At 52.1% G+C, this 22,270-nt stretch overlaps 3 protein-coding genes across 7 annotated transcripts in view; 1 reads left to right on the forward strand and 2 right to left on the reverse strand.

The window, feature by feature from the left end:
- GGA3 (golgi associated, gamma adaptin ear containing, ARF binding protein 3) lies at positions 1 to 16,326 on the reverse strand. 3 transcript variants are annotated; one of them, XM_072781514.1, is made up of 18 exons: positions 15,454 to 16,321; positions 8,778 to 8,936; positions 8,299 to 8,383; positions 8,096 to 8,171; positions 7,448 to 7,546; positions 6,660 to 6,783; positions 6,295 to 6,398; positions 6,086 to 6,166; positions 5,556 to 5,693; positions 4,956 to 5,037; positions 4,726 to 4,842; positions 4,205 to 4,441; positions 3,739 to 3,809; positions 3,149 to 3,468; positions 2,690 to 2,913; positions 2,227 to 2,396; positions 1,959 to 2,069; positions 1 to 1,761 (listed from the first exon to the last, which is right to left on the reverse strand). In XM_072781514.1, the coding sequence occupies exons 5-18, from the start codon at positions 7,529 to 7,531 to the stop codon at positions 1,651 to 1,653; spliced, it is 1,974 nt and encodes a 657-aa protein (XP_072637615.1). In that variant the 5' UTR covers positions 7,532 to 7,546; positions 8,096 to 8,171; positions 8,299 to 8,383; positions 8,778 to 8,936; positions 15,454 to 16,321; the 3' UTR covers positions 1 to 1,650. The 3 variants fall into 3 exon arrangements, 2 of the variants coding, with proteins under 2 accessions (XP_072637615.1, XP_072637614.1); XM_072781513.1 differs by lacking the exon at positions 8,778 to 8,936 and having other exon boundaries at positions 15,454 to 16,322; XR_012009275.1 differs by lacking the exons at positions 2,227 to 2,396; positions 8,778 to 8,936 and having other exon boundaries at positions 15,454 to 16,326.
- MRPS7 (mitochondrial ribosomal protein S7) lies at positions 15,433 to 19,363 on the forward strand. The gene is made up of 5 exons (XM_072781530.1): positions 15,433 to 15,894; positions 16,439 to 16,630; positions 16,748 to 16,811; positions 17,732 to 17,899; positions 18,774 to 19,363. Exons 1-5 carry the CDS (start codon positions 15,812 to 15,814, stop codon positions 18,993 to 18,995), a joined length of 729 nt encoding a protein of 242 aa, XP_072637631.1. The 5' UTR covers positions 15,433 to 15,811; the 3' UTR covers positions 18,996 to 19,363.
- MIF4GD (MIF4G domain containing) overlaps positions 18,771 to 22,270 on the reverse strand; it is a 4,952-nt gene continuing 1,452 nt past the window's right edge. For all 3 annotated transcript variants that reach the window (XM_072781532.1, XM_072781531.1, XM_072781533.1), the window contains exons 2-6: positions 22,024 to 22,155; positions 21,086 to 21,195; positions 20,734 to 20,889; positions 20,546 to 20,638; positions 18,771 to 20,026 (exon numbers count right to left, since the gene is read on the reverse strand). In XM_072781532.1, the coding sequence (XP_072637633.1) occupies positions 19,799 to 20,026; positions 20,546 to 20,638; positions 20,734 to 20,889; positions 21,086 to 21,195; positions 22,024 to 22,111 (675 nt within the window). In that variant the 5' untranslated portion in view covers positions 22,112 to 22,155 and the 3' untranslated portion in view covers positions 18,771 to 19,798. The remainder of the gene's footprint in view (positions 20,027 to 20,545; positions 20,639 to 20,733; positions 20,890 to 21,085; positions 21,196 to 22,023; positions 22,156 to 22,270) is intronic.

The following is a 22,270-nucleotide window of genomic DNA, read 5'->3' on the forward strand; positions in this document are numbered from 1 at the left end:
TTCCAGGTAGGGCAAAAATGATTTTATTTGACATGCAGCAAAACAAGGGCAGCAGAGTCAGTATATTGTACACAGCCATTTGTCACAAAGCAGTGACTTCAGTAGTAACACTCAGATAGTTTTAATGTCTAAAGCTTATTATAAAGGTGTATTTTCCATATAGTAATCCCACAAATCTTCCCAGGGCTGCAAGCAGCCAGTCTCTGGAAAGCTCTTAAATTTATAGGTAGTGAAACTGATTCACTTTTGACTTGTCCTAATGAAGCAGTGAAACCTGCTTGCTCAAGATGGAAGGGAAGGAATACAGTAAGGAAACCTGGCAAAGTGCAGGGAGGGATCAGGGAGTGTGGTTTGTGCCACCTTTCCCCAAAGATGGCTCTGTGCCATCCAGCTGAGCTCAGGTGAGCTGTGTGCTCTTTCCTCAGCTGGTGGAGGCAATTTTCCTGTTGCCCCATGAGGCCTAGACTCCCTGGCCCAGTTGCATCTGGTAGATGGAACAACTGGCACAAGCTTTCTGGAGCTGAGCACTGTCAAAGCAACAGGGTCTGGTGACTCGATTCAAGCATGGTTCCTGATCTCACCACCTCCAGACCCCATATCGCGGTGACTGGTGCCCCTCAGCAGCTGGGGATAGTCAAGGTCCCTGGGCAACAGGTAAGGATAGAAGTCTAGTGCAATGTGCCTGACCCTGAGGCCTCCTATTCCCAATCACATGCCACACAACAGGCCATCTGGTGGGAAGAGGGGAAGGCCCAAGCAGGAGGACGCAGAGGGTGATGGGAGTTGTTCTTCCCTTCAGAGGCTTGAAGGGCAGAAGAGCAGTTTATTTCATGCCAAGCAAGAGGTAGTGAATAGGATGGCCTGTTCTCAAGGCAGGAGGCACACTTTCCCCAGAAAGCTTTGAGTACCTGCTTCCAGAGAAGGGGAATACTGGTTCTCTTCATTTTTTCATACTCCTAGTTTTGGCTGCCCCAAGGCCGAGTTCTGTTCCTAACAGGCTGAGTTCCACAGCCTGCCGAGATGTCCATAGGACACAGCCTGCCACCGCCAGAGACAAGCATACAACTGGTGACACGGTGGCTGTTCCAGGGTGATGCTGCCCATGGAAGGCAGAGTTGGAGATGCAGCAGTATATCAACTCACTCTGCCCAGGGTGGCTCAGAACCACTCGGCTTTGCCTACCTCTCCGGAGGTGGGAGCAGGAGCCTGCCAGCAGGGGAAGCACAGAGTAGTGATGGGGGCTGAGGCCTCTAGGGTGTGAGGATGTGGTCCTTGGGATTCTCTTAAGTCTCTTTAGAGACGACTCCTCTACAGCGTCAGGATACCAACACGAGGGAAAAAGCCTCCTCCCTGCCTTGGGTCCATGTTCCCAGGGCAATAGTTAAAGAGTCAAGCCACTCCCCACCCCTGACAGTACACGGCCACTTCAAGTCACACAGGTAGATAAAAATCAGGTCCTTTTAGGGGGCCAAGGGAGAGAGCATCACAGCAGCAGCTCGGCTCCTAGCAGCGATGCCCAGGGCCCCTGCTCCATATCCCAGCTCCAGGCACTGCAGGCAGGACGTGGAGGATGACTGGACCAGAGAGCCCTCCTGTCTCAAGGCAGCTTGCCTGGGCTTCAATGTGGAGGTGACACGGAGTCCTCTGGGGTCATAGATTACCCCACTGCTCCACAGGAGGAAACTCATCCACCTCGCCCACCTCTGTGCTCAGTTGCTCTCCCAGGGCAAAGGTCAGCCTATACCGAAGCCTCGCCTTCTCCTGTGACAGAGGGACAGCATGTAAGATGTGACCTAGGGCCCCTTACCATGCCATTCCCACCACCCCATCCTCACTCAGCCACCAAAACAGGCCAGGGACACAGTGAACACTGCAGTATCATGGTACTTCAGGCATAGAGGTAGAGGTTCTGATATGGGGCAGTGAGAGCTACAGGCTGGACCCCAGTTCTAGCTCACCTTCAGTGGGTTGGCCAACAGCATGACCTGGGTGATGGCTGCAGGTGGCTGGATGGGGCTAAATGGAGATAACTCTGTCCCAGAGGGTGGCTGTAACTTCACCTTCATTGACTGAAGAGAAAGAGAAGCTCCTTTAAGGAGAAATGGCAGGAGCCCACTAGTCACGATGGACACACGCTGCTGCCTGTTGGCCTCAGGGTCCCTCAACACAGTGGGGTTCAAGGGGAGGTAATTTGTACCTCTTGAGGCCCCAGGGAACCAGGGGTACCTTTGGCACTGCGGCCTGCAACACAATGCTTTTGATAGGCAGGGGAGCTGTATTCAGCATGGACACCACCACGACCAGCACATCCGGCCGTCCAGGCGGACACTCCTTGGCAAAGTGAAAGAGGATGCGGAAGCCATTTTTATCATAGGCTGTCACAGGAAGAGCGCTGCCTGTAAGAAGAGGTCACATGGGTGTGGAAGGAGAAACCCCACAGAGCCCTGAGGGTGTCTGCCACACCCCTTTAGGGAGGGTGAGGCAACCCTGTGGCCAGCAGGCACCCCAAAAGCATCTGGGAAAGCAGCTGTCAGAACTACCCAAGAGTACGCAGTGGCAACAAAAGGCCAAGACAGCAGGTCACGTTTGGCTTTAAGGGACTTGGGCAGAGAGCCAGTGCCCACCCCTCTCACTCCCCAGAACACTGCAAGCTGTGGGCTCCCTTCCCCCCCATGCTTTCAACACCTACTAGGCTTGATAGATTCCAGGGGGACGTGGACACTGGCCAGGGAAAGCTCTGGCCCCTTCATGGGGCTGCCTTGGGACTGGAAGGCAGGTGGCTGGAAAAGAGGGCTGCCAGGCCCTGGGGAAAAGGGGAGGAGAGGCCGAGCAGTGGTGCTGGTGGGGATCAGAGGGGAGGTGGTGGCCCCAGGGAAGAAGATGGAAGAGACAGGTTTCACCAGGCCGGAGGTCCTGAGAAGCAGGAAGGAGCACAAGGCAAGTCAGAGACCAGGGGAAGCCGCTGGGCCAACCCCTCACGTCTTCCAGGGAACAGCTGGTTCTTACCACCCCTTCCTCCTCTCCCCCGTGTTTCCAGAGGCCAGCCTCAGCAGACCGAAAACGAACATCCCCAGGCCCTCCAGAACTGCCTCCTGTTCTACCGAGCCCAAGTCCAACTCTCCCCACCCCCACCTCTCCCACTCATTACGCTCTGGTATCTTCGAGAAGATGATCAAGGGCATCCAGCTGGTGCAGGGTGCTATCGCCCAAAGCTGAGCCATGGTACCCGAGGGCTGTGGACTCAGCCTTTGGGGCCGAGGCTGGGGCCAGTCCAGACGGGAACAAGAAGGAGCCTGCTTTGGGGGCAGGCCCAGTGGCTGGGACCACAGGAGCAGAGAAGGGAGAAGGCAGTGGAGCCTGGGAGCTGCCTGCAGAGGATGCTGAGGGTGGGACAAGAAGGCCATCTGACGGGCTACAGGCAGCACTCCCAGGCTTGGGGCCGCAGAATTCCAGGTCCGACTGCTCATTCTGTCAGGAGTGGAAAGTGTGAGTGAGCCATAAGCATGGAGGAGCTGTCGCGGTTGGTGGCTTTTGGGTCTCCAGCTCTGGGCCCCACCCTGGGGGCCCGATAGGCAGCCCCCTCTGTAGGGCCCGGGGCAACCCCGTGGCTGTGATCAGTGTTCCCAAGCCCACCCAGGGCAGGGAGTATGGACAGCCAGGGCTGCAGCCAACTGTGGCTGAGGAGTCATGAAAGAGGAAGTCTGTGAAACTGGTTGAGCTTTTTAGTGATGCTTCTACCTGGAACAGGGGCCACTGGCTGTTTCCAGCTGAGTCTTTGGAAGGAGCAGTGGGTGCTGGATCAGCAAGGCCTGTTAGAGAAGATGATGGTGATGAGAAGGGGCTCTGGCCTTGGGCAGCCCCATTTACCCTAGAAGAGTCACATGACAAAAGTCGCTGACAAGTGGGGACTAGGTATTTTTCCAGGCAGCCTCCAGAGGGAAATAAATCCTTTAGTCCTTACATTGAGGGGGGTTAGCTTCTGGACTGAGCAAGACACTCAGTCCACCATGTCCATTCTGGAGCTTGTATGCAGACCACCCTGGGAGCCTGAAGGCATTGAACTTGACTTTCCCTATACCTGAAGCCTCCCTTCCCCATTCCTGCTAAGTACAGGGGCAGCCCTGGGTCCTTTTTCCCAATTCACACGCCTTTCTGCCCTGTTGGCTCCACCAGAAGCCCTTCACAGCCTCCCCCTGGGACACACCCAAGCAGAGCAGCTCCTCGTCCAGCAGGCAGAGGGCGTTGCTTGTGCTGTTGGGTGTTGGGGTGACCTCAGCCTGGCTGGAAGAGTGGCTGCGCCCAGGTCCTGAGGTCTGAGGGGGCGGAGGGAGGATAGGGATGCCGGAGGATGGTGGGGCTGGCGCCAACACTGAGGATGAGCTGCCTGGTGTGTCCAACTCAGCAAGGTCGATGAGAGTGCCTTGGTTCCTGGAGTGGTTTCCTAGATGGGCGAATGGAAGGGAACAGGGGTGAGTAGGGGCCATGCTAGTGGCTGCACAGAGGAAGCAGAACCCTAAGTACAGCCTCTAGCCTAACACTGAACAAAGGCAAGCAAACAAAGAAAACCCTATCCATAGCCTCTGGCCTCTCAGAAGCTGGAGGAGCATTTGGAAGGGCTTAGAATCCCCTTGGGCCCTGTGGGGTGACATGCAGGTCAAGCACTCCCCGCTTGGTGGTAGGCCTGGGGCTGGTCTGGATGGGTCCAAAGGGAGAAGAACATTTTACCTTCCGAGTCTGGCATGGCTGAGGTGGCTACCTCACCATTGATAACCTGTCCTTCAACGACTGTTTTGTAAGAGTTGATGACCCGGGAGAGGTTGTCACTGGCCTGAAGGATGTCCCCTAGAGCAGAAAAAGGTACTTCTCACTCCCAGCCATGACACTACTCCCACCCTCACCCTCCCCGGCCAAATCCAAATTCCTGGGTCATCCTTGTCAACTACTCTTTGACTCACCCAAACTATTGTCATTGTCCTCTGTCTCACTGGCTAGTTTGAATAATGTTCGCCTCTTATTCTCACACCGATCAAACAGCTCCTGAAAGAGTCCCAAACCTAAAGGTGAGAGCTACAAAGTCCCTTGGAAGTGATCTAATTCAGTGTCCACATCCAGAAAGACAGAAGGCTTCTCTACTGCCCCAGTCGGTACCTGGCAGAACTGGGCCCCCTATGCCTGCTGCCAGCTTCCACCGCGCTGTGTCACCTAAGATGTCTGCTTAGGACCAGGGGAAGCGTTTCCCTTCCTGTCCCCGAGGCCAGCACGTGCCTCAGAATTCAGAATATCTACGTGACGAAGGACTAAGGTGCAGCACCAGGGGCACACGGTGGGTGGCTCTGCCCTATTGCTCCTGAGGCAAGGAGGCCAGGCAGAGAGCAGTGAGCCCTGAGGTGGGTCTGCGGAATCACACGGACTCGGGGGTACACACAGCTCCCCTGCCATGTGCGTTAGCCATAGTCTGTGTAAAACGGGGGCGGCCACCGTGCTGATTAATAAGGAACAGCAGGGCTGAGCAGGCTGGCTCCCTTCCCTGGAGCCTGGCTCTCGGGATCGCCTACCTTCATGAGCTCTTTATCTGCCTCTGAAGAATCCTCTTTACTGTAATGAAGCAGCATCTCATTGAGCAGCTTTACGTTGTTGTTAACCTCTTCTAAAGTGTGCAGACGCTTGGTCACCTTCTGGATCCGCGCCTCATCCTACATCAAAGACAAGGAGAAAAAGCTCAACTAGACTCCTCTCCCTGGCTCCCCAGGGCCCCCCCATAGCCAAGGGTCGCACCAGAGAACGTAAGCAGAGGCTAGTCCTGGTGGAAACTCCTTTTAATGCACAGTTCTTGGGAACCACAAGCCTCAGTCCGTATTTAGTTTTTCTTTTATATAACGGCCTGTCCCCACCCCTAAACCAGCCCCCGTGTATGCCTGCTCCTCTAATCCATTCTTCCCCAGAAGCCCCAGTGGCCTCTCGTGATGGCGGGGGGTGGGGGGGTGGGGGAGGGTGGGCAGGGATGAGCAACAGGCCTCACAGCGGAGGAAGGGACTCTTGGTCTGTGGTCATGGGTTCCTCCGCCCCAAGCCCGAGGCCCACTCACTTCCTTCACCATGGACTTGATGAGCTTGTTGGCCTCTTGTAGGTCATCCGGGTTTTTGCTTTTCAGCAACTTGGCTAAAAGCTAGAAGAGGTACCAAAGGTAAAGGGAAAGGCAGCAACCCACCTGGGGAGACCGCAGAGGGGCTGGAGCTCCCGCAGCACTGAGCCCACGCCTCATCTGAGGATGCCATCTGCGGGGGCGCACTTTACCTTGGATTTCTCCTCATCGTCAAAAACAGGATTTTTGGGACGAGGTGGTGGAGAGGGAATCAGTGTCCTGTCCATAGGGATCAGTGGGTCAGACTGCACTATGCCTGACAGGAACACAAGGGGGCAGAGCGTTGGCTCAGGCTGGGGTCCCCCTGACCCCTTCCTCACACGGCAAAGAGGGGTACATCCCTGTGACGAGGGCCTGCAGAGGGTGAGAGGACAGTACACACCTCTGCCCCTCAAAGTGCAGCTGAGCCCTTCCCGTTGTCCTGAGGAGGAAGGAAGGGACGGCAGACAGCACCCCCCTTCCTGGCCTTAGCCAGCCTCTGGGGCTGCTTGGAGGCTGAGGGAAGGTAAGCACATACCCTGCCTCTTCAACATGTGGTAAGCATCCTTGATCTTGGTTTCTTCTGGCAGGGCCAACGTCCAGCTATAAAGCAGCTCGATAACCTTGGTCTTCACTTTCTCAGACACCCTGTCCCCCAGGTACTAAGGGCAAAAGGAAATGGGAAAAGCTCGTAACTGCCACCTGGAGGCAGAGACCGTGGGAAAGCTCTTCAGCAATGAAAGGCTGCGAGTTGGTTCCAGCCTCCAGGCCCACCCCAAAACCAGAAGGTATCTGTGACATGGCGCGGGGAGCCAAGGAAACTGCCGGTGGCAACGCTTGCTCTCTCAGGGTACGGTCTGTGGTCAGGCAGGAATCGGGGAACCCACCACCTGATTTCCATGCATCATCTCCCAGAAAGTGACATTTTACCTCAAGGGAATGAATGAGAATGGCTTAAGTATGAGAAACAGCTCTCTATCCTTTAAGTGGTGCCCAGAGCTTAAGAGCAACACCAGCATGCCCCAGGAGCTGAGTGGCTGAGTGATGAGAAGACTAACTTCTTGGATCCACGCAAGACAGACCAAAGTGACCGCTGTCCCTAGCGCTTCCCCCACCCCCACCCCCCCACCTGCTGCCACATCACCTCACATTCAGCCCAGGAGTCCGTCAGAGGGTTCCCCTCAGGGCCTAGCTCTCTAAGGACAGGACATGGACAGCTCTCTAAAGACAGTTCTGTAGAGATGTTTGTACCGTGAAGCCAGTTAAGATGGGAGGGGGGAACCACAAACGGAGTTCCTAGAAATGAGGAGACTGCTGCTGACTGACCTTTGGAGAGACGACTTTGATTAACTCATTCAAAAACCGGAACTTTCCCACTTCATTATGAAATCTCCTCCCACAGTTCTTCATGCACGCCTCCAGCACCTGCAGCCACATGAGGGGTAGGCACTCAGTGCCGGGGGTGGGGGGTAGTATCTGGGTGGGAGCTGGCGCTCAGCCAGGACCCTGTCCACAGAGCACAGCGACTCTGCACCCAGAGAAAGAACTTGCAAGTAAGCTGCCTTTAGTAGGAAGTAGTGTTACTTTTAGCGACAGAGCAAATTATACTCGCCACACTTTCCTTTAGTTGGCCAACTCTGGTGACTGGCAAGATCAGCATCTCTCCAAGAACCTGCCTCTGAGCTCCACCCTGTGCTCGGGGCCCCTGCCTCTGGCTCCCACCCTTTGTCACTTGGCTTCTCCCACTCGACCTGTGGCCTCACTGGCAGAGACTGCACTTCAGGCCTCTCTGCAGCCTCGGCGCCTGGCACAAGGGCACACGTAATCACGGGGCAGTTTATGGAATGTGTTCCAGATGGATCTTGTATTGAGGATTTCAGTTACCTTAGGATGTGAGCCCTGAAAACCTCAGAAAACCCAGTGGGCAAAAGGCCTCTGCTCATTAAAATCCACTGTCAGAATGAAACAACCTACCGTCAGGGCCTGGACCGCCTCCCATTCCTGCGGAGACTGGATCTTGTGGGCTAGCAGTCGGACAGCGATCTGTGGCCTGGGAGACAAGAGACCACGCTTTCAGGCACTAACCCTGGGGCTACCTGGCTGGCCCTCCTTGGCCAGTTTTGACTTCTGCAGTCAGCTCTCTCCCACTTGCCCCCGCCAATGGCTTTGAGACTCACCCTTCAAGCTCTTTGTTGATCTGATCACAGAAGCCAATTATGTATTCCCAGTCCTCCTGGCGGTTGGAAGGATTGGTGGCCTTATCTTGGGACAGAGCAAAGTGGAAGACCATTGTTATAAAGAGCAAGGAGGACATAATGGAAGGTTTCCCAACAATTTTTAGACACTACTGTGAAGCTAAGTCTGTTTCCAAATTTCTTTTCTGATAGAGAACCTTCAACAGGTCAGTTCAGTATTTAGAAAGTCACAAATGAAGGGAAAACAAATTCTCAGCCTTGTGAAGCTTAGAGTCGACCATGATCAATAAGACAATTATAAACACAAATGATAAAAACCTTCCAAGATAACCATAAAAATTTTAATATAATATAAATAACTCTAGTTATTCCAAAATAAGCTATTAAGCAAGTAGGGATGATCAAGAAGCATTTCCCGGAAAAACTGAAGCCAGGTAATATTTGATAAGGAATATACATACTTAGAAAAATTATTTCCGGGCATCCCGGGTGGCTCAGCAGTTTAGCGCCGCCTTCAGCCCAGGGCCTGATCCTGGAGACCTGGGATCGAGTCCCACATCAGGCTCCCTGCATGGAGGCTGCTTCTCCCTCTACCTGTGTCTCTGCCTCTCTCTGTGTCTCTATGAATAAATAAAATCATAAAAAAAAAAAGTATTTCCTACATACGCTTCAAAAACTTTTACAAGACCTAATTTTCTTTTCCTTTTTTTTTTTTTAAAGATTTTATTTATTTGTTTATTCAGAGAGAGCGAGAGAGAGGCAGAGACACAGGCAGAGGGAGACCAGGCACCCCCTGCTTTCAATGTTTTCTCTATTGCATATTTTTTTTTTTAAATGGTGGTTTATTTATTTTTATTTATTTATTTATTCATGATAGTCACACAGAGAGAGACAGAGAGGCAGAGACACAGGCAGAGGGAGAAGCAGGCTCCATGCAGGGAGCCCGACGTGGGATTCGATCCCGGGTCTCCAGGATCACGCCCCAGGCCAAAGGCAGGCACCAAACCGCTGCGCCACCCAGGGATCCCTCTATTGCATATTTTAAGCTCATATTTACCGAGTCCCTACTAAGCACCAATCATTGTACTGTCTATGGGATTGCAGAAACAGAATCTGCCCTTGAGCACTCAGTACCCTCAAGTTTATTTATTTAAGAGTTCATTTATTCATGAGACACATAGACACATACAGGTGTCCCAGTACCCTCAAGTTTAAATAGTCTCCTATGATTAAGGACAAGGGCAAGTAATTGGAGCGTTCTCAGAGGATTATCGAGGGCTTAAAACCCAGGTGCTAAATGTCAAGTCTCCGATTATTTGGTGTTACTGTGTTATTTCCCCGGTTATCCCCAGACCTGTGCTAAAGAGGCTGGCCCCCACTGAGGGTGGTTAAATGTATTCCCATCTCTGATTCAGACCTTGGGAGTCTGCCTCTTCCAGAAAGCACTCTCAAGCTGTTTGCTAAATTTAGGGCTTCAGGTTTGGAAGACAAATGGAAGGCTGAAGGCGTATATCCTATTTAAATACCCATGCTCTTGCAAATCCCCCCTCCACACCCCCGCGCCAAAAGCAGAGCAACAGAACCTTGAAAAAGCACTTCCAAACCAAGGGGTGTCGTCAGAAGTTCCTGAATTCTGACTTCTCGTGACTGTTTTCTTAACTTCCTTTTTCCTAACATTAAAATTCACTAGCTCCATGAACAAATCCTAACAAGGGCTCCCACATCCCCCACCCTCCCAGGGCTCTGAGGCCCAAGAAGTCAGCAGACACCACCCTGAGGCAGAGGGAAGAAGGCCTCTGCTCCAACTGTAGGAAGATTCTGATGGTTTAGGTTCATATTTGGAGGAAAAGGAAAATGTCTGTCCTCAATCTTGAAAAGACCATTAGCAGACCCTCTAAAATGTCAAGCTAGAAGAAAAGCAAGACTAATTCAAGAGTGGCTATTTGTTGCCACAGTGATCTACAAGTTGTCGCCTTCCAGAAGCCCCATGTTTCTCCCATCAGTTGTCTGATACCTTCTCAGGTGTTGGCATGGCTTTGTTACTAATCTATCATTTGAGATGCTTAAAGTTCTCACTTGACAATAAGAGCCTGAAGGAGACAAAAAATAAGACCATCTGAGGGGCCATACCCCTCCCATTGCTGCTATTATTATTTTGAGAAGAGTCACATCCCTCATGGTATAACATGGTATAACTTTTGCGCTGTTCACACTGGAAAAGCATGGCTCTAGAGTACAGCATGGATGCTCCTGCCCACACACACGTGAGCAGTGGGGGCCTCATCGAGCATGTTCTTCCCAGGCCTCTTGTAACTCCCATAGCACCTCTGTTCCAGGAATATGCCCACTTCCTTCTCATTTGTGCTCAACTTCTCTAGAGTCCCACTTCCTTTCACCTGATAGACCTTCCTATTGCAAATCTGCAGGGAGCTCTCTGCCTACCTATGGGCTCGCAAAACCTTGGTTTCAGCAATGGCGAGGCCTGGGTCTGAGGATCTCCTCCAACTCTCCCTTGGAAAGCAGACCACAAGCACCCTTAGGAACTGGAGGAAGTTGGGGTAATTCTGGGTAACTCAATCTCTGCATTTGACCAGTCTCCCTCCCGCAGATGTACACGACTTTCCACCCACTCAACATGCTCCTGGCACAGAGGTGACACCACAGTCTCCCCTGTAAACCCCACCTTCTAGAATTGGCTCTGGGCTCTATTCTGACTTAAGGTTTCTATTTTCAGATCTCCCTTGCAAGCCTTATTCTCTTGCATGTCTGTGCCTCTAGATCTCCTGCTCTCATTTTCAGCTTAGTTCTAGCCCTAGCCTTGACGGTGGCAGGGCCTCAAAAGGTCAAGGAAAGATGGTTCCAGTAGGGGCAGCACCAGCTACCCAATCCCAGCATGGCTCAGATATTTCACAGCCGACAGATTCTATGTAACACATGACTTAGAGATTAGCAGAGGCAAGACACAGGATGGAAGAGAAATCAAGAGTCAGCTTTCCATGCTGGGGTCTTGAATCAAGAGAAACATAGTCACCAAGTCTTTGTTAAGCACTCATAGAAAATTAAGTACAGGGATCAACTACACTGTATGATACTATCCAATCAATCAATAATGTAACAAAGAAAACGAAGTACCAGAGAGGCCAGGGAGAGACTACAGAAAAAGTCCGCACTTAGAGACCACTCTTGGGGAGGTTATGCTCTTTGGGTGCCACACGTGCGAAATAACCAAAGCAAAGCAGAGTATAATTATATAATTTGGTACAAAAAGGAGTTTAAAAACAAACTCATTACTTCTCCTTCCTGACTTCCTCATTTCTATAAATGATGCCATCATTCAAGACTCCTTTTGCCTCTATACCCAGGCATCCAGCTTTGAACCCCCATTGTGGACTCCTTCCCTTTCACCCACTTTCAGCAACCCAGGGTCCCTTTCTTCTCCACATCCTTTTAAATCCCTCCCTTTCTCTCTGGCAGCTTGGGACTGAGTGCAAGTAACAGAAATCACCATGATTCTTCAGAGGCTCTCAGGTTCTCCTCTCTCATTCGATCTACAATCTCAGTCCATTTGAGGAGAAACATTGGTGTTACAGCAGTAGCATTTAACAAGGAACTTGATCCTGTACAGAAACTCTTTGTGGACAAGATTAGAGAATATAGAACTAAGCGCCAGACATCTGGAGGACCTGTTAATACTGGCCCAGAGTACCAGCAAGACCTGGAGAAGGAGCTTTTTAAGCTTAAGCAAATGTATGGTAAAGCAGACATGAATACGTTCCCTGACTTCAAATTTGAAGATCCCAAATTTGAAGTCTTGGACAAACCCCAGCCCTGAAGAAATAATGTAAAATTTATTTGGCAATTTGTCCTAGATTAGTTGTACAACTGGATCGGAATAAACATGTTTCACAACTGTCAAATGTTCAGAGAACTGTCAAATGTTCTTTTAATTCTGGTTCCAAATAAATTATTTGGTGATGTTGGGTGTACAAAAAAATAAATAAATCCCTCCCTTTCTTACCGCTGCCTCCACCCCACCTCCTTATTTCTTCACCTGCTTCCAAAACTTCTGCTACTTGCTATCCTATATAAACCCCCTAAACTGATCCTCCTAAAACACTGATTTCACCAGATAAGGTAAGTATGGGGACCTGATGGGAAGCCTAGGTGGCTCAGAGGTTGAGCGTCTGTCTTTGGCTCTGGGCGTGAACCCAGGAAGTCTCTCTGTCTCTCATGAATAAATAAATCTCAAAGAAGAAAAAAAAAAGAACGGGGATCTGATAACTGTTGAAATTTAAACTTCTTGGGCTGGAATTCAAGCTTTTCCAGAATTTGGATCTAACTTCCCAGCTTTCTCTCCCATCACACTCCTACAGGAACTCCCAGCCTAAACCAGCCAAACACCTGTTCTATATGCCCCAAACATGGTTTGCTCTATTTACATCACTGTCTAGTGTTTTCTTAGCCAATTTTCCTCAGTCTTCAAGGCCTGGCTCGAATGCCACTTCCTCACTGGGAGAATCATCTTTCCATTCCACTTATCCCCAATTTCCTAAAGAAACTGTCTGCATTTTAGCATTTACAGCTCTTGCCCTGTACCTGTATCTTTTTAAGAATGCTTTATCCAGGGATGCCTGGGTGGCTCAGCGGTTGAGCGTATGCCTTTGGCTCAGGGAGTGATCCTGGTCCCAGGATCCAGTCCCATATCAGGCTCCCTGTGGGGAGTCTACTTCTCCCTTTGCCTGTGTCTCTGCCTCTCTCTCTCTGTCTCTCATGAATAAATGAATAAAATCTTAAAAAAAAAAAAAAAAAAAGAATGCTTTATCCACTCCAGCATCACCTTTATCAAACTGAAGACAAAGACAGCTTGAACTTAATTTTCATAATACCTCATATAGCAGGTATTTGTTATAGACTGATTAAGACAATGATAGGACTTCAGGGAAGGCTGAATCAAGAGTCCATGGGCAAGGAGAACCTGAGATGGGTTTTAAAGCATTTAGTTGAGCAAAGGGGAACAGGGCTTCCAAGGAGGGAGAGCACTGTGTGCTGGTGGGACAAGAACAGCTGACTGAGCAAAGCAAGACTACCATGGAGCCACAAAGAGGCGGCAGTAGGTGTGCAGAAGTGCTCTTCTGGGAGAACGCAGAGTGGATGGAGGGGAAGGGGAGAGACACTTTAGTCACCCGGCCAGCAGAGGCCTTTATGATTCTGGCAAACTATGGAGTGACAAGGCTCTAGACGAAAATAGAGCTAAACCACAAACACTGGTCCATTCAATTGATAAAGTTCACAACGTAAGTCATTAAGAACTGTGAAGGTGAACAACAGATTAAAATGGAAAGAATCTTGGAAAAAAAAAAAGGAAAGAATCTTAACAGTGCTAATGTCATTCTCACTAATGGGAAAGATCAAAGGCTAGTCTCAGCTCTACTGTCTACAGATATCATCCCATTCCCTCACTCACCATCTCCACTCTCCCTCAAAAACAGGTCTGTCCCTCTATTTCAAAATATAACTGTAAGCCGAGAAACTATTAAACTCAGCATAGGTCAAATTATTCCATTGTCCTCATTAATATCTGTGAATCAATTCCAGTGTAGTTATAACTGGTTGGATGGGTCTGGGCAAGTGGTTTGATTAGAGTCCAGAGTGTCCTTTTTTTTTTTTTTTTTTAAGATTTATTTATTTATTCATGATAGAGAGAGTCAGAGACACAGGCAGAGGGAGAAGCAGGCTCCATGCCGGGAGCCTGACGCAGAACTTGATCCTGGGACTCCAGGATCGTGCCCTGGGCCAAAGGCAGGTGCCAAACCACCGAGCCACCCAGGGATCCCCCAGAGTGTCCTCTTTTTGTGAAATTGTGATAGTAGTACCTGGTTCGCCAGGGTACTTGATGAATTAAATGAATGCCTTTGGAGCAGTCTGAGCTCCTCAGAGATCAGTTCCATATACAGAAGACTTTGCGACCTGCCGGCAACTGCAGATTTTGCAAATGTAACCTAGGTTCAATCACTTGCAGGGGGTTTCTTATTAAGTAAGATCAGGCTAGGGATCCCTGGGTGGCTCAGCGGTTGAGCACCTGCCTTTGGCCCAGGACATGATCCTGGAGGTCCCAGAATCGAGTCCCACATCAGGCTCCCCGTGTGGAGCCTGCTTCTCCCTATGCCTCTCATGAATAAATAAAGTCAGAAAGAAAGAAAAGAAAAGAAAAGAAAAGAAAAGAAAAGAAAAGAAAAGAAAAGAAAAGCCAGGCTATTGGCATAAACAGCCATCACCTCCAACAGCTTGGAGGCTCTAGTAAACAGATCCTGCACAAAGCAATCTCTGGGCATCCTGTCTCATCACTCTGTACAATTTTCTGTCTTCACTTAAAGAGGTCTCCAGGGGCCTCTTCTAAGCCCATAGGAAAATTAACTTATTAACCCTTCGGCAGAGTACTACCTGCTAACAAGGTTAACCCATATTTCCTCAGGAGCAGTATGAACTAGCAATTAGAGCAAGGGGCCGCCGCTCTAACTACCGCACTAGGCTGCGCTCCGCAGCTTTGCTCAAAGCAGGCTACCTACGAATGGCTCGTTAAGACGTTCAAGTGTGTGTCCCCCCAACACGGACACCACCAAGCCCTCTGGGCATTGCAGGAATAGGGCAGACCTCTGTCATGCCTTTTTAGATTCTTCTCACTTCAAACATTCTGCCCGGGCGAGGAAGCCACTTCTCAAACACACGGTCACAGCCCTGAAGCTTGTGCGCGTACGCTCGGCGGCACCCACCGCTCCCGGAGTTCCCCTCCACGGAGGCACAGGGGGCCCGGAGTCCCCGCGGCGCGCGGCCCCACCACGACCTCCCCAGGTCGCCGCTGCATGTCAGCCGGAAGCACTGGGCTGCCGCGTCCCCGGAGCCCGCGGGGCCGGGAGCGGACCCGAGCAGACGCCGCCGCGCGCAGGAGCGGGAGGAGGCGCCGGGCGGGGGCCGGGGAGCCCTGCTGGGGAAGGGGCGTGATCGCGGAATGCTCGCGGCAAGGGCGAGCCCAGGCGCGAGCTGCCAGGCGACGCGGCCGCACACCCCTGGGAGCGGAGGGGGGCGGAGTGGGGCGGAGAGGGGGCTCGAGGGCAGGCAGAAGCGGCCGCGGCTACTCACTCAGCCAGGACTCCAGGCTCTCCCCTTCCGCCTCCGCCATATTGCAGCCGCCCGGGCCGGCCCAGCGGCCTCAAACCTCGCGAGAGCCTGCAAGCGTCGAGCCGGGGCGGGGCCTGCATGGGGGCCTGAGAGGAGAGAGCCCCGCTGCAGAGGGTCACGTCGGGCTGCGGCGGATAAGGAGACGTCGAATGTTTCCTTCTGGCTCTTGCCTGTGGACCTCGGAGTGAGAGACTCTCAACGCTCGGATTAATGGAGTGACGTACAGGTTCAGGACCCTGCGGAGCCTTTTCCCCGTCTCCCGTCTACTCGCTCAGGCACGCCAGGGGCAGCCTACGCGGGGTCCTCGTGGCCAGCCAAGATGGCGGCCCCCGCGGTGAAGGCTGCGGGAGGGTGGCCGATCCTGGCGCTGAGCCTGCGGAGTGGTGTCCGGCGGCTACCAGGGTGAGAGGACGGCAGGAAGCTGGGGTGCCACCTGGGACTTCACGGAGAGACCTGCAGGGAAGGAAAGGGCCACGGGCAGGCCCGCGGGAGCCTGCAGAGAGCTCGGGGGCTAGGATACCTCGGCCCAAACCTCTGAATTGGCTGCGTGACTTTGGGCCAAAGATTGTCTGTCCCCCGCCCGACGGGGCTTAGGGACTGTCCCGCGCCCGACAGTGTTCTGAGTCGAAGCTGAAAGCGCGGTCTTACTAAAGAGTTCAGAGCTGCGGGTGGGGCCGGGGGAGGCGGAGATGCTTAGGCGGGGCGCCTGTCCTGAGGTTCAGGAACCTCGCCTGACCGTGGGAACTTGACGAGGCGGCTTTCCCGGTGTTTTGGGGGAGAGGCCCACCCACCTCTTAGGACAAGAGCCAGAATGGTTACGTTCAGGTTTGCCTAGCGGTCTCTGCCTCTCTCCCTCGTCGGCGGGTTGGCAAACACGCCCATTGTTAAGTCAAGTCTTTCCGCGTGTGGAGTCACCTTTTGGCGACCTTTTCCTCTTCCTCCTCAGGCTAACCCAGGTGAGGTGGAGCCGCTATGGTCCCGAATACAAGGATCCACGGATTGACAAGGAGTATTACCGTAAGCCGTTGGCAGAGTTGACGGAGGAAGAGAAGTATGAACAGGAACTCAGGAAGACTCAGCTTATCAAAGCTGCTCCAGCAGCGAAAACAAGCTCTGTGTTTGAAGACCCCGTGATCAGGTTAGATGGAAGCAAACACTTTTGTTCCTCGGACTAGGACTATACCAGGGAGGGCCTGCAGTAAGGATTCTGTGATACAGCCTGGGAAACCTAAACATTTTGTTTTTCTTCTTGAAGTAAATTCACCAACATGATGATGAAAGGAGGAAACAAAGTACTGGCCAGATCCCTCATGATGCAGGTAAACAGCACGTCTCTCCGGTCTCCATGCTTATAGCTTTGTACTCGGCTCTTTCAGCTTAGCATAAAAAAGAACAGGTTCAGGGGCACTTGGGTGGCTCAGAGGTTGAGTGTCTGTCTTTGGCTCAGGTCATGGTCCTGGGATCGAGTCCGTATCAGGATCTCCACAGGGAGCCTGCTTCTCCCTCGGCCTGTGTCTCTGCCTCTCTTTCTGTGTCTCTCATGAATAAATGAAATTTTGGAAAAAAAAAAAAAAACTTCACGTATCTGCCATTAGAATTACCGTCCCTGTATGGGGTGCCCAGGTGGCACAGTTGGTTAAGCATCTGACTTTGGATCTCAGCCCAGGTTTTGATCTCAGAGTCGTGAGTTTGAGTCCCGCATGAGGCTTCATGCTGGGTGTGGAGCCTACTTAAAAAAAAAAAAAAAGAAAAAGACCCTAGTATGTATGTATGTATGTATGTATGTATGTGTGGAGGTGGTGGCTTCAGTGAAGTCCTTCAGGAGTCAGGAACCACCATTCACTCCCCCAAACACAAATCTCAGCCTACTGCTCTCGTCCTCTTCCAGGAAAGAGGGAGGCACTTAAGAACTTTGCCTTAGGGGCAGCCCCGGTGCCGCCTGAAGCCCGGGGTGTGATCCTGGAGACCCTGGATCGAGTCCCACGTCAGGCTCCCTGCATGGAGCCTGCTTCTCCCTCTGCCTGTGTCTCTGCCTCTCTCTCTCTCTGTCTCTATGAATAAATAAATAAAAATCTTAAAAAAAAAACAAAAACAAAAAACTCTGCCTTAGAAGTGCTGAGAGAGGAGCCTCACTCTTGTAGAAGAACAGGATGATAGGAGTAGAAGGCAAGGTACTAGCTCAGCTGGATAAACCTTTCAGGGAGTCTGGGGCAGCATCTTCCAATATTTCTCTCTGCAGACTCTTGAAGCTGTGAAAAGGAAGCAGTTTGAGAAGTACCATGCTGCTTCTGCAGAGGAACAGGCCACCATCGAACGCAACCCCTATGTCATCTTCCACCAAGCACTGCAAAACTGTGAACCCGTGATAGGGCTGGTACCCATCCTCAGAGGGGGCCATTTTTATCAGGTGAGCAGTCAGGGCTGGAAGCAGGGCTGCCCACCCATGAGACAAGATGGTAGGGGTGGGCTGGGGAATGCTTGGGAGTGGGAGGGCCCAGAGTTGGGTCAAGATTGAATTTTATAGGGACCAGGTTCTGTCACAGTCTGCTCACCTGAGTCCTAGTGTAGAACTCAACAGGCAGAGGATAGAAAAGAGAGCAAAGAAGTATCCAGATTACCTTTTCTGGATGCCCCCACCCCCCCACCCCGGTTCTGTCCACTGTGCTGTGTTGTAAATTGTCAGCTTCTTCTGAAGGACTATGTGTAGAACTTGTCTTTATACACCCACGTCTAGAGCTTGACCCATGACTCATGTTTTGACACCATTTCTTAGATTGAATGAGGCTCTATCACAGCTTTTACTTCTGTGTCAGTGTTACAAGTGGGTGTTCTAATCTGCTTTTTTAATGTAGCGTGGAGACCCTCATTAACATCTGTGTCCCTAGGGTCTGGCATGGTAGCTGGCATATAGTAGTGGTCTAGCAAACACTTACTGACAAGAGCGTCTTGTTTTTAGGCACCCCTGATCTGAGTTGGCTAAGTCACCCCAGTTTGATGGGGCTTTTCCCAGTTGATGTTCATATCAACCTAGGTGAGCTTTCATTTAGAGGTGAGCAAGGTCTTTGCTTAATGAGCATCTGTGCAATGAATGCCTCTATGTCTGTTGCACTGAGATCTGCCGGGAGTGAGGGGGACTCACAAAGGAGAAGCCAAGCCCCTCTCCTCAGGAGCATTGTCAGTGCTAGCTCAGAGGGAACCTGTGGCTACTCCTTAGAGCTCAAGGAGGAGGGAGGCTGCAGCCCTGACAAATTGTTGGACTAACTTGCCCACGTCTTGTCCAGGTCCCTGTGCCACTTGCTGATCGGCGTCGTCGCTTCTTGGCCATGAAGTGGATGATTAAGGAGTGCAGGGAGAAGAAGCACCGGCGGATGCTGATGCCAGAGAAGTTGTCACACGAGCTGCTGGAGGCTTTTCACAACCAGGGCCCTGTGATCAAGAAGAAGCATGACATGCACAAGATGGCTGAGGCCAACCGTGCCCTGGCTCACTACCGCTGGTGGTAGAGGTGCTCCACTGCAAGAAATAATGGGAGCCACTATCCCAGTGAAAATCACCTGCTGGCTAAGTAGTTCCTTTTTAAGGGCAGGCCAGCCTAAGGGTGGAATAATGTATTTATGCCTGTTAGTCCTTTGTTTGGGGGGCTGGACGTGCCTTTCCTGCTCTATCTCCTCACAAAGAGGAGACATCAATCTGGATTTCCCCCAGGAACTTAGGGCCTATCCAGCTTCTCTCTCAATTCAGGGTAGAACTTGGAATGATAGGAAAGGAAGCAGTTTTAATATTAGAAACGATTTATTAGAAAATTCTCGCCCTGAACTGGTGTAGCATGTGATATGGAAACTGCCATTTACTAAAATTGACTGGAAATACATTCGTTTCCAAAGTGGTCCTTGTACAAAATGTATAAAAAGCAGCTTCTGGGGTGACTTGTGCTCTGCCCCTCAATATCCCAAAATATCCCACCAGTAGCTCTGGGTACCCATTTTACAAATGGGGAAGCTGAGGCACCAAGCTGGCTCTTGCACTGGTGGTTACACAGTGCAGTGGGTGTTAGAAGCTGCCTTTCTCTGCATGGCCCAGGCTGGAGGTGATGGGGTAGAGGTTGATGGGACGGTGAGGGCAGGTCTGTGTGGTGTCTTCCCCAGTCCCTGAATCCAGGAGAGAAGGTGCTCAGGGCAGGACCACCATGTAAGTGAGGAACTTCTCAGGAGCCACTGAAGGTCTGCAAGGGACAGTCTTTGGGAGAGTCAGGGAGTTGGGTAGGTGAGAGGCCTGTGCTGCTGGTGAGGCAGCCTGAGCTGGAGGCCTAGTCGGAGACCTCACTGTAGTAATACTTGTGGGCAGCCGGGGTCGTCTTCCAGCCAGCTGCCCGAAATTCGATGATTTCAAGCAGCAGCAGCTGGGCCAGGGAGCTGAGGCCGCTGGGGAGCAGGAAGCCGTCCCGGATCAGGACAAAGAGCTCATCCATGCGCTGTCGGTTCATCTTCTCCAGCTGCTCCCCTACCCGGTGCAGCTGCAGCACCAGGCAGTCCACCTGCAGGGGGCGGGAGATGTGATCCCCAGGGTGGTGCTAGCCCATCACAGCTGCTGCGCGCAGGCCCCCTACGCCTTCCCTGGTCATGCTCACACCACCTGGTGGGTGTTAGCCACATCTTCCATTAATGGAGACAAGTTCAGGACTCCCGTGAGCTCTCCTGGGCTGGACTGGATGCCAGGCCTGTCTCTAAGCTGCCACTTAACCCAGGCTTTCTGCCCCTCCCCGGCCCTGCCAGACTGCCTTTCTGGGCCATCTGTATCCACAGCTGGATTCCGATCACAGGATGGCTTTCCTACTGGGAAGAAAGCGTCTGAGCCTGAAGGTTTGGCCTGCTCTCTGTTCTGGATAAATTCCAGGTCTGGCAGCTTGTCCTGGAACTGAGACAGGCCTTGAATATCCCCACCAGGCTCCTGCCTTAGGAAGTTGGTGCTCTCGGATGCCTCCACAGACAGTGGGCTGGTATTCTGAGCCGAGCCAGGGCTTGCCCCTCCACAGCTGTCAACCCGGATCACCCACCTCCTCCTCCTTGCTCAGACTGTCGGGCTGGGCCAGCCGGAAGAGGCAGTCGTACACAGGGTTCACCAGGGCCATCATGGGCATGTTGTTCACCTGTAGGGGGAGAGCAGGGGGTGTGCAGAGCCCTGGCTTAGTGGCTGAAGGAGATAGGCTGTCTCTGCTGCACAGGGTGGCTACCAGGGCCTCACCCTCAGGTAGTCAAAGATGTTGCAGATAAAGGTGACATAGCAGACCCAGCCCTGCAGGGACCGGGCTCGCAGCTGCTCCCGAGCCTGGTACTCCTGCTGCAGCCGGTTGAGGAGTCCCCGTCGGAAGACACTCTGGCCTGCTTGCTTGCTCTCAGCCTGTGAGCCAGGGAAAGGAGGGTGAGCCGGAGGCGGTGCCATGGTGGGCCCCCCTCCCAGCTTCAGTGGCTGAGGACCCTCTTGTCTGACTCCACCTCTCAGGGAAGCCGTTTGCTCCTGTCCTGCCAGCAGCCAGACCTGCCCTCTGCTTCAGCCTTTCCCAAAACGTCTCTGCGTTTCTGCAGTCCCAGCCCACCTGAATAATGGCATAGCACATGCGTCCTGCTTCTTTGCTGAACACGCAGTCCTGCAGAGAATGGTCCACGATCACGTTGGCCACCTTTTCCAAGTCCACAGCACCTGGCTCTAGGGCAGAGATAGGTGGGAAGTCTAGAGTTGCTGCTGAATTACTACATTTGTCTCCACGTGCTTCTAGTTTGAGATGTTTTCAAAGGAGCCACCCCCCATGATATGCTTACATTTAAAGAGACCAGAAAACACCAGGAGAAGTAACCACACAGGAGCAGCTGGTGGCTGGGTTATGCCGCTGTTGGAGACTAATCACAGAACGCTAGTTTTCTTAGGGCACACATTCCCTGGCACTAAGATTGCGGAAGGAGCACAGAATAACGATGTGTTTGACAGCAATTTCACAGAAGAAAGTGTTCTTACAACACACACACATGAACCCCTAACAAGAGCGGGCCAGGCAGGGCCTCCCCAGCAGGCTTAGCTTGGCATGTGATGGGCATTACTAATTGTTAGCTGAGTCAAACTTCTGTTCTGAGTGCTGCAGAAGGCACTGGTCCAGGACAATTACTGCCTCTCCTCTGCCAAGCAGAGTGCTCCATCCTCTGTCCCGAGTCAGCCAGCTCTGCACATTCAAGGCCACCTGCTGTGGCAACTTGGAAGCCAGGTCCAATGTAAGCGCTTAGGAGACAAGAACTCCGTTCTCTGTGCTCCATCCCCCTTTCATGGGTCCTTAAACCTTAAAAAATGGCTTTGCTGCCCTAGAGGCGACTCTATGATTCATTCTTTCAATTACTGGCCTCAGTGTAGCTTGTCCTGCCGTCCAAGAGTGACTTTGCTGACTCCTGTTCTCAGAAAGCAAAGGGTTGGATGTTCCCAGGCTCAGACCTCCAGGCCCATCCCACTGGCCCCATCCCTACAGCTCAGGAGGGCTCCCATGCTCACCTTTGAGTGCTGTCTTCAGCAGCTGCTGAGTCTCTGCATCAAAAGACTGGATTTTATACTCCTCTCTACCAGGCTCCCCCATGACCATCCAGCCCCCACAGCTCTTTACAGAGGAGGGACTAATGACAGCACCTGGGAAGGAGAGGGGAAGGGAGAGGCCTCAGGTGTGCAGCGCAGGGCCTGGTTTCTACCTTGCAGGCCCCGGCCAGGGCTAGCCAGGGCTGGCCAGCGCTCGGGACAGGTGCTC

This window comes from Canis lupus, chromosome 16 (genome assembly GCF_048164855.1).
Source record: "Canis lupus baileyi chromosome 16, mCanLup2.hap1, whole genome shotgun sequence".
In the NCBI taxonomy this organism is placed as follows: Eukaryota; Metazoa; Chordata; class Mammalia; order Carnivora; family Canidae; genus Canis; species Canis lupus.

Coding starts and splice junctions, on each gene's coding strand:
- GGA3 (XM_072781513.1), bottom strand. CDS start 15,493: ATGGCGGAGGCGGAAGGGGAGAGCCTGGAGTCCTGGCTGA. Junction 8,384..15,453: donor GAGCCTGGAGTCCTGGCTGA/GTGAGTAGCCGC, acceptor CTCTGTCCCAAG/ATAAGGCCACCAATCCTTCC. Junction 6,399..6,659: donor CCACATGTTGAAGAGGCAGG/GTATGTGCTTAC, acceptor TGTTCCTGTCAG/GCATAGTGCAGTCTGACCCA.
- MRPS7 (XM_072781530.1), top strand. CDS start 15,812: ATGGCGGCCCCCGCGGTGAAGGCTGCGGGAGGGTGGCCGATCCTGGCG. Junction 16,631..16,747: donor TTTGAAGACCCCGTGATCAG/GTTAGATGGAAG, acceptor TTCTTCTTGAAG/TAAATTCACCAACATGATGA. Junction 16,812..17,731: donor CCAGATCCCTCATGATGCAG/GTAAACAGCACG, acceptor TTCTCTCTGCAG/ACTCTTGAAGCTGTGAAAAG.